General features: G+C 52.0%; 1 protein-coding gene across 1 annotated transcript in view; it reads right to left on the bottom strand.

The window, feature by feature from the left end:
- LOC135893928 (discoidin, CUB and LCCL domain-containing protein 1-like) overlaps window positions 1-7,402 on the bottom strand; it is a 64,140-nt gene extending 56,738 nt beyond the window's left edge. The window contains exon 1 of the mRNA XM_065421897.1: window positions 7,315-7,402. Within this exon, the coding sequence (XP_065277969.1) occupies window positions 7,315-7,402 (88 nt within the window). The remainder of the gene's footprint in view (window positions 1-7,314) is intronic.
- Between the last annotated feature and the right edge of the window lie 8,659 nt (window positions 7,403-16,061).

Raw genomic sequence — 16,061 nt, 5'->3', positions numbered from 1 at the left:
TTGGCCAGCGTGATGCCAAAGTACATCCAAAGCGCGCCGCAGATTCTGGCCGTGCGCCGCTGTGGCTGTGTTATCTGCTGCCTTCCAACTCCCACGGCAGGAAGCATTTTTGTTCCAGAGTAAAATGCCTGGAGGGTATTTATAATCCAATAAAGAGAATGGCGGTGGGGGTGGGGGCGGGAGGGAGAGAGACAGCAAAGGAACGGTGGCAAGAGATGTCCAGTTTGTGGGCACCCGTGTGGGGGCTGCCCAGCCACTGGCTTTGAGAAGCCAGAACAGGCTAATGTGGATTCACTGGTGTTGGAGAGGACCTGGCTGTCAGGGGCTGAACAAACCCACTTCAGCAGAAGACCAGAGACAGGCCAAGGGGAAGCAACTTCACATTGCTTTTTTCATCCCCTTACAACCAGGCCCTCCTTAGATACCAGGGACACCCTATGTACTGCAGCTCCGTGTCCTAGAGCAAGTCAGTGGCGGACTTCGGAATAGAACCCCGGAGTCCTAGCTGTGCCTTAAGCAAGGGATCCAGTTTCCCCTTTGCGGCCCGTGTTCAGACAGCAGAGTAGGCAGCTCCTAATCTGGGGGGAGTTTCTCCCTTGTTTGGCTTGGCTGCAGAGGTGCAGGGTTGCTTTTGGAAGAGCAGTGGTGGGACGGGAAATGGAGGTAATGGTTAGAAGAGCCTCCGAAGGTTAGAAGAGCCGGCATTACCCCTCCCTCTCTGCCCCCGCACCCCGAAGATCCTGCTGCTGCAGCTCAGAGGAGGATGGGGAGAGAGGGCCAAGAGGAGATTGGCCTGGGAAATGAAGCCCTCTGTAAAAACATCCAAACCCTCCCTAACGCACATGCCAAGCACACATGCCACAGATAAGCTGAGCTCCACACTTGCGGCCGGGGATTTAATTCCAGGACTCCGCTGCTTATGAAGATGCTATCGGGTGTCTGATAATTGAAAAGTGAAAACTAATAAGGCATTTAACACTTGGTGCCTGGGGAGCCCTGCTGATTAATTACACCCCACTCTCCTTGGGGCTCCTGGCCTGTTGTAACTGGAGCAGCGATCATGAATAGTCCTTCCCCTTCTGAACAGCTGGTTAGTTCCACTACGTTCATGCCCCTTCCCTTTCAGTAGTGTGGTCTAGTGAAAAGAACCCTAAACTGGGAGCTGGGAGAGCAGCGTTCTGTTCCTGGTTCTACTACCGACCTGCTCAGTGACCTTGGGCAAGTCCCTTCATCTTCCTATCCCTCTGTTTCTTGTCCCGCTCTTTGTCTCTCGTCTGTTTAGAACGTGAGCTCTTTGAGGCAGGGGCTGCGTCTCTCTGTGTATGTACAGCTCCTAGCACCATGGGTAGAGCTCTGCATATCTGCAGACCATTTTTGCGGATAGTGGATCAGATGAAGATACAACCACGCAGGGCTCTACTCACTGGCGGTGCCTGGCCCGTGGTGTCCAGACTGGGCAGCCCGGGGGCCACAGCGTGCTCGGGGCCAGCAGCCAGTGGCTGGGGCTGGGCGGCAGGTCGGAGTCAGGGCTGTTCAGCGCCCGCTCGCCACGCTGCTTCCTGTCCAGCAGCTCGGGCCCTTCGAGCAGCGCCAGCATCCTCACCATGGCCTGGGCTCAGCGGTATCTGAATTCCTGGGGACTAGATGGCTCAGGAGACAGGCTCATAAGCCGTTACTGTTCCCCTATAAGACACTAGATGCAGCCGCTGTTAGCCAGGAGTGAAAGCTTTCACGAGAGCTCATCTCTGACCCGAGTTGGGTGGGTCTCAACCCAATTCTTAGAGCGTGAGTGTCCGCATCACACAAACCCACTGACTGACAGAGAGACCACAGTCCAAATGGGCCCTGGAGACTGAACTCTCCTCTTATGTCTACAGGTTAGGGACGAATGGATATTGGTGGGGTAGGTTGGGGTCTGGCAGCCTCAGCGGGGGAGTATATCCCAATGCCCTTATTGTGCTGGTACCTCGGCTCCTTGCTTCCTGCTGTAACTGGGCCACTAGAAATGACACACAAACATTCTTCTCCCCACAAAGAGGGGATTTGCAGGAAAGGCTCTTTGTGACCAGAGCTTAATCATTTCCTGCTCCTCTCACCTGCCCCAGTCATCCATTTACCTGCTGCCTCTGGAATGCAAATTTCCTTGATCAGCCTCCTGAGGTTTGCAAGGGAGCAAGCCAGTGAAGAGAGTCCATCAGCTGTTATCCAACAAAGGAAAGGAGCAATTGTCTTTCAAAGCATCCAGTCATCTTCATCCTTTCCCCCTTCCATAGGGGCTTCCACCCAAGGAATCAGACAAGGGATCCAACCCTCCCAGCTCCTGTCAAACCTTCCTGCAAGCCCGCCTTTTCATAAGGAACATGTGCACCCCCAACTTCCCACCTGCTGGACCTGCCTGCAACACCCATGATGATCCCATCTCATACCTTCCCAAACTGCAAACGCTGTGGCGCTATGGAGGAAGCCGGCGGAATTCCCAGTTTCTGCCGAATCCCGATTCCCACGGTCTGAGGGTTATTTTTTCCTGATATGTAAAAAACTCTAATTGAACTTTTTGCTTTCCCAGCACACTTGCATCTTCCTGGGCATATTCAGCAGGAAAACACTTTCATCGTGTTCCGCAGATTCCTGCCAGGATATTTGCTACAGGACGCAGGAAAGACAAAACACAACACTGCATCTCACTTCCTCTTGGTTCCAAGTTACGGCATCAAAACCAGGCAGCATTTGCATTCTACAAGGTCAGTGCTAGATGTCTATTGCCTCTCTGTGTGTATGTGTATCGATAGAGGTTCATGTCTAATTTATTTACTTCCAAAGGCTTCCTTTCTAGGAACCAGTTAGTGCCACAAATATTTAACCCTGAAATCAGCTTACAGCTTTAAAAAAGAAAACCAAATGCAATTTACATGGAAATCTACAAGAGAAAATGCCCTTAATCTGATCCTATTCGGAGGCCTATAGAGTACTCTTAACTAGAGCTGGGCAAACTGTTTTTGGCCAACAACAAAACAAACAAACAAAAGCAGATTTGGAGACCCTGAACTATTTTGCAACTTTATGTCAATTTCACCAAATTGTTCAGTGGGGGGGGGGACACCCCCAAAATTGAAACTTCATTTTAACATTTTCTAAACTTTTCCATTTTTTGGTTTGAAATGAGTTTTTGTTTAAAAACGTCCTTTAATTTTATTTTTAAAACCCTCAAAACTGTCTTAAAATGCTCCGCATCTAAACCAAATGTCATTTGACCACAAATGAGTTTTTTTGTTTTTGACTTTTCAGCAGAACAGAAGTTTTGCAAAATTTCGGTTCAACCCAAAACTAATTCCCCCCTCTCCCTCCCCCCCCCCCCCGATTTTTTTTGGATTGACGGTGAACCTAAAAATCTATTATTTGCTGATCTCTACCCGTAATCCATGCACAAGATGCCATGGAGGGCTGAAATCTCCTGCTTGGCTCATGTGTTTCATATCAAATTCCAACCAGGCTAAATGAAATTTGAAAATCTTTTCATGATTATGGGAGACCAAGCTGTGGTCTAGTGAACTGATCACAGCACAGAGTCAGGAGACCTGGGTTCTTGTCCCACCTCTGCTACCGATTTGCTGTGCAACCTTGGGCAAGTCACCATCCTTCTCTAACTTTCCCCCTCTGCAAAATAAGATGATGATACTCATTTATGTGAAGGGCTTTAATATCTATGAATGAGAAATACTATAAAGTGCAAAGTGTTATCAGCATGGTTGTAGGGGTGAAATCACATAAAATTCACTCGCTTCACACAGTTACCAGATGAATTTCACTGGAAGTATTTTTGGGCTCATCCAACTCCCAAACTCAACATGACCTACAGTCAGCAAAGCCTATGTGAACTGATGCAAACAGGGGAAAAGGGATTTGTATGAATCGCTGCGAACTGAAACCTCTAAGATTTGCCCAGCTGTTAACCATAAGCTGTTTATAACTTCTTAGCGCTGAATTCAGAATCAGGCCTCATAAGACTACCGGTCCACAGTCCTGGCTCCATAGCAAAGTCTGCAAGATCCACATCTTGCTTCCCCGAGGCCCTGGGGTCAGAGATGATACTGTTTTACTACAAGGCATTAATGTGCAACATGATCACTGTAATGTGGGATGCCCAGTCTAAAAGAGCAGATAACATCACTGAGCAGCTGCAGTGCACGCAGTATATGTGGAGAGGGGATATCACTGTTTGATATTGACGAGGTTTCACGGTAGGGACCTGGAAGGGTAAGAGATTGGGGTGGGGGGAAGAGATCATTGCATCTGTCCATTGGAGGGGGCAGAAAAGCACATTTTCTAGCTAATTCATTCATTTCTCCCTTACACGTTTCCTTCACACTTGTGTTTTCCCACCATTCCATCCAGCCTGTTCCCAGTTTCCCCACTGGCTTCTTATAGTAACATCATGACAGCCCCTGACTTGAGATTTGGACTGGTATAATTTACAGTTGCTGTGGCTTAATTATCTGAGTATATAAATGCTAAGTCTCATGAACTTTATTATTCAGCTAAGCCAAATCAGTTCCCCTCCCGCAGAAAAAAAGAAGCCATACAGCTTTTATGCAGCTCCTTTCGATGTAACGGGGTGGCCTGTTCCTGTTTCCATTGAAATCAAAGGGAATGTAGGGCCTGATCCATGCCAATGGAAAGCCTCCCACTGACTGGAGCAGATGAGTACCCATGTATACGAGTGCCAGGCCAGATCCTGAAAACCCTTACCCATGACAGGAGTCCTTATTCACAGGAGGATCTATCCTGAAAGATGCTCAGCACCCCCCAAAGACTTAGTGTGAGTTGGGAAGCACTCAGTAATCACCGGATCAGGCCCACAAGCAAGGAACAGCTGCTCACAAGAACAGTCCGTGGGTGCTAAGGGGAACAGAAAGGGGCTTATGCAATGGCCACCAAGTTGGCCGACACCCTTGGGATTGAACCGGGAAGCAGTGAACACACACACTGAGCGAAAGCGCCTGCCGCACGGCTGTAACAGACTCGTCTCCTCAGTGGGTCGGCGCAACACACACTGCAACACACTCACCAGTGGGTTACACTTGTTCCCCTTTCAGGGAAGGGTTACAGGGCCACGTGGCAGACTGTTCCCGATGGCATTTACGCTCTACTCCTTCTACTTGCAGCTCTCAAAACACTTCACAACCACTTCTTGTATTGAATGAAGCTTTGACAACGTGCTCGGGCCGTACAAGGCGCAAAGCTGAGCTGGTCCCTGCCCCAAGGAACGTGCTATCCAAGAAACAACCCCCGAGGAGACAGGACATGCTGGGAGATCCAGGGAGGGTGTTCGCTTTGCGGTTTTCTCCCCTTGGGTGTGTTGATGTCTTTTGGGCAGTCTCAGAAGAAGTGAGGTTTATGAGGTCGCTGAATGAGGGGAAGGTGAGACCTGTTACCTGGGCTTTGAAGGTTAATCGCATCTGAAGGGGTCGGGCAACACTTAAGCTATGTCTACACTGCAGAGCTGTGCCGGATACACCCCGTGTAGACAAGGCGTGCACCGACAGAAGGAATTTTTCTGTTGATATAGGAACACTGCCTCCCTGAACAACAATTGCTATGCCAAATCGGCAGACTTGCGTCTGCACTGGGCACTTTCTCAGCATAGCTATGGTGGCTGGGGGGGGGGGGGGGGGGGGGTTCACACCCCTGACTGATAGAACTAGGCGGGTATGTTTCAAGTGTAGACCAAGCCTGAATCTGGCCAGCTTCTGCTGTACAATTCAATCGCTATGGGGTATACATATTGGTCACATGTTTCATTCCTATGAGTCCTTCTATAGCAGTGGTTTTCAAACTTTTGTACTGGTGATCCCTTTCACATAGCAAGCCTCTGAGTGCCACCCCCCTTATAAATTAAAAACACTTATTTATATATTTAACACCATTACAAATGCTGGAGGCAAAGTGGAGTTTGGGGTGGGAGGCTGACAGCTCGTGACCCCCTATGGAATACCCTCGCAACCCCCTCAGGGGTCCCGAGCCCCAGTTTGAGAACCTGTGTTCTGTAGCTTTCATTCATACAACACACTGAGGAACCTCTGGGAATATCCACATCTTAAAAACCAATCAATGTAGACTGAGAAAGAAGCATTAATACGCAACCAGTGTCTAAGCAGCCAGACAGTCAAGTCCTACATGTGCATGAAAATGGACAGCAAGACACACACTATGGACTTCAGCCTGAGGTGCCAAAATTCCCGTTGAAGCAAACGGGAGAGTTTTGGAGGAACAATCATGCAAAAGCCAGAGACGGGTATTCTGATCTCGTACTCCATATACCCGATGCATATACACAGCCACAAGCGCACACACATCTGTGGGGTAACAATTACGATCCACTGAAATTCACAGGTTACCGGATTTTGCCTCGTTAGCACTGACCCCCCACTTGGTATGCCAACTCCCATCTTTTCATGGGCTGTAATATTTATACTGCTTTCTGTATTTTTCACTCCATGCATCCCATGAAGTGGGTTTTAGCCCACGAAAGCTTATGCCCAAATAAATGTGTTAGTCTCTAAGGTGCCACAAGGACTCCTGGCTGTTTTTGCTGATACAGACTAACACGGCTACCCCTCTGAAACCGGATTCTGTTAGTCATTCAGTTTCCAAACAGCGCAGGTACAAGATTGTGGCGATTCTCATACACTACATCAGAGACGCTGACTCCAGGGGTGCTCTGGGGCTGGAGCACCCAAGGAAAAAAAATAGGGGGTGCCCAGCAGCTACAGGGGTGATCAGCTGTCAGCAGCCGCCAGTCGCCCTACGTGCCTTTGACAGTACAGCGTGGACTGGCCACACATTTGATTCCGACAGGCGCTTTAAGAGAGGCAATAGCACGCACATTATAGTTATGTTACGGGTGGCCACACAGCCCAATGTGAAGAGCCCGGACAGTGGAAGCAGCTGGAGGGACATTCTGTGCAGGAGACCCAGCGCATTTCCCAGCAGTGATGGGTCCGACCGGGGGATAGGGTGACCAGATGTCCCGATTTTATAGGGACAGTCCCCATTTGGGGGTCTTTTTCTTATATAGGCTCCTATCACCCCCCACTCCCTGTCCTGATTTTTCACACTTGCTGTCTGGTCACCCTACCCGGGGAGCTGGGCTCTCCCCCTTTAGCCCGAGGGGGGCTCTACGATCCCCACCCCGCCGCTCTTGCTGGGCAGAGCCGGCCCCAGCTGCCCCTGGCGGGGGTCGCTTCGCCCCACCCCGCCTGCCACTCGCAAACTTTTCCCCGGCAGCCGGGAACTTCCCCCCGCGCGGGGACTTACCGCTCTGGGCGCCGGCCGCGGAGACATCCAGCGGCCGCAGCAGCTGGAACAGCTGGAGCAGCAGCGGCGCCCGCAGCCGGGAGCGCATCGCAGCGGCAGCCGCAGCAGCCCGGCCGAGAGGGACTCCGGCCCCGCAGCGCTGCAGCCCCCGGGCCGCTGCATCCTGGCGCGCGGGAGTCTCCCCGCCCCTCCCCGGCCATTGGCTGCAGCCGCCAGCCCGGCCCTGGCCACTGGCCGCTCCGCGCTGCCAATCAGCGGGCGGAGCGGGGGTCCCAGGCTCTCCCCGGCTGGCTGCCCTATTATGGAAGCGGGGCGAAGGCGCGGGCAGGGGCAGGTGCGGGAGCTGGGCTCTGCCAGCGGCGGGACGCGGGGAGTGGGACGGGGGAGCGACTCCAGAGCGACTGGCCAGGAGGAGGAGGCGGAGATCTATCGGGCTGGGGTATAAAGTCAAGCAGAAACCTCCGATACCTGCACCCTAGAGCAGCGGGTCTCCGCCAGGGACACCCAGAGGTGTCTCCCACACCTACCCACCTAGATCAGGTTTCAGAGGGGCGGCCGTGTTAGTCTGTATCAGCAAAAAGAACGAGGAGTCCTTGTGGCACCTTAGAGACTAACACATTTATATCTATCTTCCTACTGTATTTTCTACGCATGCATCCCATGAAGTGGGTTTTAGCCCACGGAAGCTTATGCCCAAATAAATGTGTTAGTCTCTAAGGTGCCACAAGGACTCCTCCTTCTTTGAACCTAGATCAGTGTTTCTCACCAGGGGAGCCATGACCCCTGGGGGCTGCAGGACAGGGTTAGGGGGGACTCAGGCCTCCAAGTCCAGAAAGGGGGATAGTAGCTGGGAAAGGTTGAGAACCGCTGCAGGAGAGCAGCCCATCAGTGCTGGAGTTTGAAAGGAGAGGGACCCCTTCCCCAAACCGATCTCTCCCCCCAGGTTTGGGAGAGGATCAGAATCCAAACCAGGATCCGCACCCAAAGGTCACAACTGAAACCACTATCTCTATAAGAGTGGGACACCCCCTTCCCCCCCCACACCCGCTCCATCTAGAAGCCCCCAAACATGAACAGAAATCCAGGATGGGATGTGGGAGCATCTATACCAAACAATATTTACATGTGGGTATTAAGTGTTTTTCAAATGCAGCCACTGTGACCGCATTTGACGGCCATCAGGGATTTTTCTTGTGTCCACAGCTGCCTGGACAGTGATTGGAGTTGGGGCAAAGTAGCGGCCCCAGCCTCTCTCCCTTCCTGTTGCTCCTGGATGCAACCCCCAGCAGGGGTTGGGCCCTGTCCCCCTCTGGAGACACCTGGGGCACAACGCTGGAGGAGCAGGCAGCCGGTGAGTTCCCCACCTTCCCTGGGGCAGTGGTGATCAGGCTTTGGGCTTCAGCCCTGGGGTGGGGGCTTCATGCTCCGACCGTGGGGCTTCGGGCTCTGACCACCTCCCCTGGACCTCCATCCAGGGCTTAATTTGCCCCCAGGCTTGCCAGGGCTGAGCAAGTCTGCTGTGAAAAGTGATACTTGTATGTTTGTTAATATCATTTTTCAGACTTACTTACTAGCTAGCAATAAATACATTACAATGATTTGTACATGGCTATGTGCATATTTATTTGTTTTTCCTAAAGCTAATTAAGTCTTTTAGGGGAACGTGTGAGAGCAGCCACCAGCAAGGGTTGGTGGCCGCACTCTGAGGCCACCAAAAATTTTGTCCTGAGAACCCATAGAGTCACCCTGGCCTGGAGGAAGGAGCAGATTCCAAGCCCAGAAGGGACCAATGTGATCCTCTATCTGACCTCCTGTATAACGCAGGCCAGAGAATGTCCCCAAAGTAATTCCTCTAGCAGATCTTTTAGAAAAACATCCCATCTTGATTTAAAAATGGTCAGTGATGGAGAATCCACCTCGACCCTTGGTAAATTGTTCTAATTGTTAGTTACTCTCACCGTTAGAAATGGATGAGTTACTTCCAGTCTGAATTTGTCTAACTTCAACTGTCAGCCATTGGATGTTTTATACCTTTGTCCACTAGATTGAAGAGCCCGTTATAAAATATTTGTTCCCTATGTCGATGCTTATAGACTGTGATCAATCCATCCCTTAACCTTCTCTTTGTTAAGTTAAATAGACTGAGTTCTTTGAGTCTATCACTATAAGGCAGGTTTTCCCATTCTTTAATCATTCTGGTGGCTCTTCTCTGTAGAGCCCGGCACAGATACAAAAATGTGTATCCACATCTGATCCGCGATCCGCAAAAATTGACTGCGGATATCCAAGGATTTGCAGGGCTCTGCTTACCACGGCCAGGCTGAGGCTCCGAGGCATCCCACTGCCTGGTCGAAGAGAGCGCGCGGGCAGCTGTGGGCAGGTGGAGGGACCCAGGCTCCCCACAGCTGCCAGCGCGGCACTCTCCAACCTGGCTCTGGCTGGGGGGGGGGGGGCAGCTCGGAGCCACAATCCGGCCATGGTAAGAGCCAGGCGGGCAGCTGTGGGAAGCCGCGGCAGACCCTCCACCTGCCCTGGGCGAGGGACCTGAGCCACCCCTGGCCCATATCCCTGTCCCCCAGCCCCCCCCCCCCCCAGGGCAGGTGGAAGATCCGTGCCGTGGTTCCTCACAGCTGCCTGCCCAGCTCTTACCATCAGAGCCCTGCAGAGATACAACATTTGTATCCCCATCCACGCTGCTATCCGCAAAAATGGTCCATGGATATAAAGCGGATACCCGCGGATTTGCAGGGCTCTACTTCTCTGAACCCTCTCCAATTTATCAACGTCCTTCTTGATTTGTGGGCATCAGAACTGGACACTATTCTTGCAATGGTCACACCAGTGCCAAATATGGAGGTAAAATAACCTCTCTACTCTACTCCTACTTGAGATTCCCCTGTTTATGGACCCCAGGATGGCATTAGCTCCTTTGGCCCCAGTGTCGCTCTGTGAGCTCTTGTTCAGCTTATTATCCACCATGACCCCTAAATCTTTTTCAGTCACTGCTTCCCAGGAGAGAATCCCTCACCCTTCAAGTATGACGTGCATTCTTTGTTCCTAGACAGGGCCGGCTTTAGGACCTGCGGGGCCCGATTCCGTGGTCCGGGTCTTCGGCGGCACTTCGGCGGTGGGGGGTCCGCCCCGTGTCTTCCGTGGCACTGAAGGACCCCCCGCCACCGAAATGCCGCCAAAGACCCCGGAGCGCCTCCCCCCCGCCACGTCTTCCGCGGCACTGAAGGACCCCCCGCTGCTGAAATGCCGCCAAAGACCCCGGAGCGGCTCCCCCCACCACCAAAATGCTGCTGAAGACCCCGGAGAGAACCCCCACCCCCACCCCCCACCGCTGAAATGCCGCCGGAGCGGACCGCTCCCGGGTGAGCCTAAGGCGTGGGGCCCTCTTACCTACGGGGCCCGATTCCGGGGAATCGGCCTAAAGCTGGCCCTGTTCCTAGACCTATACATTTACATTTAGCCGTATTAAAACACATATTGTTTGCCTGAGCCAAGTTTACCAAAGGATCCAGATCGCTCTGAATCAGTGGCCTGTCCTCTTCGTTATTTACCACTCCCCCAGTTTGTGTGTCAGCTGCAAACTTTATCAGTGATGATTTTGTTTTCTTCCAGGTCATTGATAAACATGTTACATAGGATAGGGGCCAAGAACCGATCCTTGTGGGCCACCACTAGAAACGCACCCGCTCGAGGATGATTTCCTGGTTACAATGACCATTTACCTGCTGATTTTAGAAAGTCTAACTGTAGTCATTTCTGTTTAACATCCTCCTAGTGCATATTAGTGGAATAGAAAGAGTGTTCTCACCACCATCAGCTGAGACTATGTCAGGATTGGGAGCCAGGCAGCTCTGAATTTGGATCCTGGCTCTACCATTCGCTATGTGGCCTCAAACAAGGCACTATGGGAACAAGTTTCCACTCATTCTGTTTGGGGAGCTGTGTCTGAGACCCCTTGAACCTGGGTTTCAGAGGTGCTGAGCACCCACACTTATTTTAAGGTAACTAGGAACAGTGGGTGCTCCGTGTCTATGAAAACCAGGACTAAAGAGTCTCCGATTGGGCACCCAAAGTCAACGGCCAAGTGACTTGCCTGAGGTCACACACAGAGTCTGTGGCACAGCTAGGGCTTTGTGTCAATGGGAACTCCACCGGGGGGGTCAGTGGTACAGTATGGGCCTAGGCTGGTCCTACAGCAGTGATTATGGCTTGCAGATTACTTAGACGAATGAATGAATTCCTTACTGGCGTGCATCCCCCTTCAGTCAGTGTTTATCCCAGTAACCAACTAGCAGATTCCAGTTATTTGCTGCTTCAGGGACTCCTGGGTTTTGTTTCTAGATTTACCCTGATGCATTATGGGTAAAATGCACATCACCCTCATAAACCCAAGTAACTGCTGCAGCTGAAGACTGTGTGTGTACTGTAACGGTAAATTGAAACTCACCACCCACAACACAGCCCTGCCCCTCTCCCGCGGCTTCACTTCTGTGCCAGGAGCCGGGTGGGTGTCTCTGAATATATCTATGTAAACGTGGATTGGGCGGCCCCTCCCTTGACCAGCCATCTCCTTTGTCCTATGCGGGGTCAGCACAGGTATCTCTGTCCCTGCACAACTCATCTACCTACGGCCCTTCCCTAGTACAGCCCAATGTAGGGCGAAGTGAGGCACCAGGGTGAATTTCTTCCTCTGTGTCTCATTTTAACCTGACTCTGCCTCAGTTTGCTGATCCACCCATGGTGCCATGATAGCACAAAGGAGCAGACAGTAAACTATAAATCAGAATAAATGCCTATATATCCAGCACTTTAAAATCATAATAATAATCAGGAGTGGGACAGTCAGGTTCCAGGGAAACCCTTTCTGAGTTAATGTTTAGTGCCTGATGCCTTTTGAAACAGCAGCTCTTGTTAATTAGCTATTCACTGCAGGCTTCTTTACATCTTCCGCAGATGCTTGGCATGAGCACGACATACATTGGCACGGATGCCCCTTGGCGCCATCGTGTGGTCACGATAAGTTATACGCTGACATAGGTAAGTTGGTACAAATTTACTGGCTTCCCGAGCCTGTCTGGGCCCAAGGGTGTGGCACTGGCCTTTACCACGTGTGACGCCTCCACCGAAAGGAGGCGACACAACGCAAAATCAAAGAGAATGTTGCACTCAAGTCTTAGAGTTTGTCAAACCATAAATCCACTTAGCAAAGGTTTCCCATGATATTTGTAAACACATGTAGGATCCAGGTGAAACAACGGGTTTAAAACAAATAAACCTTCCCCTGCAGTGTCTGCAACCCAGAGGTGGCAACACAGAGCCCCTGCCTGAACTTGAAAACAAGTGTGAGCAAAGCGAAACTAACATTCATAGGTTTTCTTTGTCCAAGCTGGGGGGGGGGGGGGGAATGCCAGGTGTATAAATGCTGAAAGTGTGGAGCAGGTTGGTATTATTGTGTTTTCTCTTCTTGCTGAGTGAGAAAGGCTGTGGGGGATTAAAAGACAAGAGGGCTTGATTCTGATGCTGGCTGAGATGCACCTAGATGCTCTTTACATTAACTTTGCACCTGCTAGTGTTCTGGGCCAGGCCAGACCCTGCCTGGTTCAAGGGGTCTGGAGCAGCCTCAGGGACCCAGAGTCCTCTATGCCACCAGCAGCTGAGACTAGTCAGAGCCCAAGGCACTCCAGTCACCCCCCTCCCCTGACACACCAACACCCACACTAGGGGCTGCAAGAGGGCCGGCACAGAGCCATTCCGTCCACTTCATGCTGGCTGGGAAACCCAGTCTCTCAAGGGCGGGACTGAAGGATATTGGTGGAACGAGCAGAAGCTACCACAGCTACTGACTTCAGTTCTGGGCCAGATTTTCAAAAGGGCTCCACCGCCCACCTGCAGAGTGCTCCTTTAGAAACACGGCCACTTATTTTGGTGCCTAAAGGAGCTGTTTTGAAAACCTGGCTCTAAAACACTCCTGAAAGGAGAACCAGGTCTGCTGTGTGCTATGAAATCCATGTCAGGCCTTGCATACTTCCAAGCCTCATTTCCATACATTGGGCGTTTTTAAAAACAGGCCCTCCAACCTCATGTCTCCTTGTCATTCCTTACTGAACCCAATCTTGCCCAAAATCTCAGAATATTTGGGATGTGTGTGCAGGCCCCTGATCTACATCTTTCCCTCTGGAATGGGAAGACTCAGCCTCCTGTTTTGAAACCCTTAAACTCCTGGGCAACGCTGGGCGGGTTGACTTCAGCCCTTTATCCTTGCCCACATCAGGCTCTGTGCCGTTTGCTGTATGTGGCTCTTTCAGATGAGACCTTGCAACCTAAGATCTTTTCTGCTCTGTGCAGGCAATAAGGAATTGATGACGGTGCTTCTCATAAGAGCAGGAGGCACTCTCACTGTCACGCAGGGTGCTGTGGGACAGGTGGCTACTGCTCTCCACCCCAAAGGTAGCTGCATTTCAGTTGTGCTGTACATGGCTGATGAGGCGCTTTGGGAGAAAAGGTGTCATAGAAATGTGAAGTGTTATTGGGCTCCTGTTTCTAATCAAGCCTATGCTCAGCTGTCTGCCAAACATGAAACAGGCATATTCTTCTGGGAGGGGTCATTAATGCCTTAACAGATAAGGAGATGGTATCTGGCCCAAATGTTAGCTAAGTGGAAGTCTGCGGTGGCAACCAGCCATTAGGCCGACATCTATGCCCCGTTTGCATCAAACAGAGCAGCTCACAGAGCCCAGCATGCATTGCTCCCCATCTTGATTCGAAAGGCTTAAGTTCAAAGGCTACAAGTCCTAGCATGCAACAGTCCTGTGTATGTTAAGAAATCAAACCAGGGCTCAGCAGTGGGTCTCCTTGGAATCATAGAATGTCAGGGTTGGAAGGGACCTCAGGAGGTCATGTAGTCCAACCCCCTGCTCAAAGCAGGACCAATCCCCAGACAGATTTTTGCCCCAGATCCCTAAATGGCCCCTTCAAGGATTAAACTCACAACCCTGGGTTTAGGAGGCCAATGCTCAAACCCCTGAGCTATCCCTATACTGCTAATATAGACTGGGCTGAACCATTTTCAGCACTGTTACTGAACGTGTGATTGAGACTCAACAGCAAAGGGGTAATTTCCTAGTGTAGACATGATTTCAGTGGCCTAGGCCCAGGCCATAAATCCCAAAGTCCTAGTGTGCAATTCTCCTTCTTGATCCAAGGAGCAGGGGTGAAGTGAGGCTCACAGGGACTTAAGGTTTATCTTGATCTGAGTGGATGGCACCTGGATCAAGAGGAAGTATTTTGGGCTGGAACATGGAGCCAACCCAAGGCTACCTAGATGGAGCATTGCATGCTGGCACCTTTAGCCTTGATGGGCTGCACCCAGGGCTGGCCTTCAGGGCAGGGTTAGGATGCCAAATCAACATTTAGGGAGGGGGCCACATGGTGCAGCTGACCAGCCGGTTGGTGTATTTGATCCGTCACTCTGGCAATTTTTTGTTGCTCAGCTGCTCAAGGCAGCAAACCATGTAGGGTTGGCCCTGACTGCAGTTATATAAAGGCTGAAAGGCAGTATGCCTGGATTGCATGAAACTGCAGTCTGCGTGGCTCTTAAGGGTGCCAGCCCTGCACGTCTGCAGGGGCCCTGTCAGGGGTCATGACCCCTTCCCATCTTCCTCCACATTCATCTGAGCCTCAGTCTTGTCCTCATCTAGAGCCCGTTTTTAGGCAGAATAGCCAGGATCCCTTCTTATAGTCCTATGGGGGGGAGGGGGGAGACAGGCCAGACAGCAGATATGGCTGAGTGAGGGGCAGAGCTGCCCATGTTGGATAACTGCCTCTCAGCTGAGCAGTCTCCCACCCCCGTTTGGTTTTTTTTGGTGGGTGGGAATGTGACTAAAGAACAGATGATACACGTTAATTATTTTTAAACCAGGAAAACAATTCATTCCCAGCTTGAGGCGAATCCAGACCAGAGCTGCTTTGCCAAGGCCTATGGGGCCTCTGCCCTCATCCTCTGTTCAGGGCCACTCTCAGGTGGTTGCAATGATGAGTTTGGGTGGCAGCCCTGAGAAATCCCCGGGAAGCCAGAGTCTCAGGCCAAAAGCCTTAGAGGAACTGGGTTGGCCGTAGTGAGGACATCCCCATGGACAACACCTGCCTTGGTGTCTGAACCCCCTACAAGTGCAGGCTGGCTGAGCACATGGGCACCAGGCCAGTGTCATGCTGACACCCGCCTGCTCCCCACCCTCTCCCTAAGAGTCCTTGAACCAGCAACCCACATGTGCAGAGTCACATGGCGGGGACAGGGAAGGGGAGATGCTCCGCTGAGGAGAACAGGGGTCCTGGGCCATCCCCCTAGAGGCAAGACAGGTCTCAGGTGCGGGTGACCCCCAGGATGATGGGGATGACCCCCTGGGGGGATGAGATGGAACCCCCAGGCAGGGTTCCCGCATGATCGCACTAGGGGCAAGGTGTGGGGTGAGGGTGCCCCCCAGGGGGACCTGCACCCCCCAAGGCAGGGTTCCCACGTGATCACCCTAGGGGCAAGGTGTGGGGTGAGGGTGGCCCCCAGGGGTGCTGCCCCCCCAGGCAGGGTTCCCACATGATCGCCCTAGGGGCAAGGTGTGGGGTGAGGGTGCCCCCCGGGGGACCTGCACCCCCCCAGGCTGGGTTCCCACGTGATCGCCCTAGGGGCGAGGTGTGGGGTGAGGGTGCCCCCCGGGGGACCTGCACCCCCCCAGGCTGGGTTC

Source organism: Emys orbicularis, chromosome 23, assembly GCF_028017835.1.
Source record: "Emys orbicularis isolate rEmyOrb1 chromosome 23, rEmyOrb1.hap1, whole genome shotgun sequence".
NCBI classification, from domain to species: Eukaryota; Metazoa; Chordata; order Testudines; family Emydidae; genus Emys; species Emys orbicularis.
This window is presented reverse-complemented; position numbering and strand designations above follow the sequence as displayed.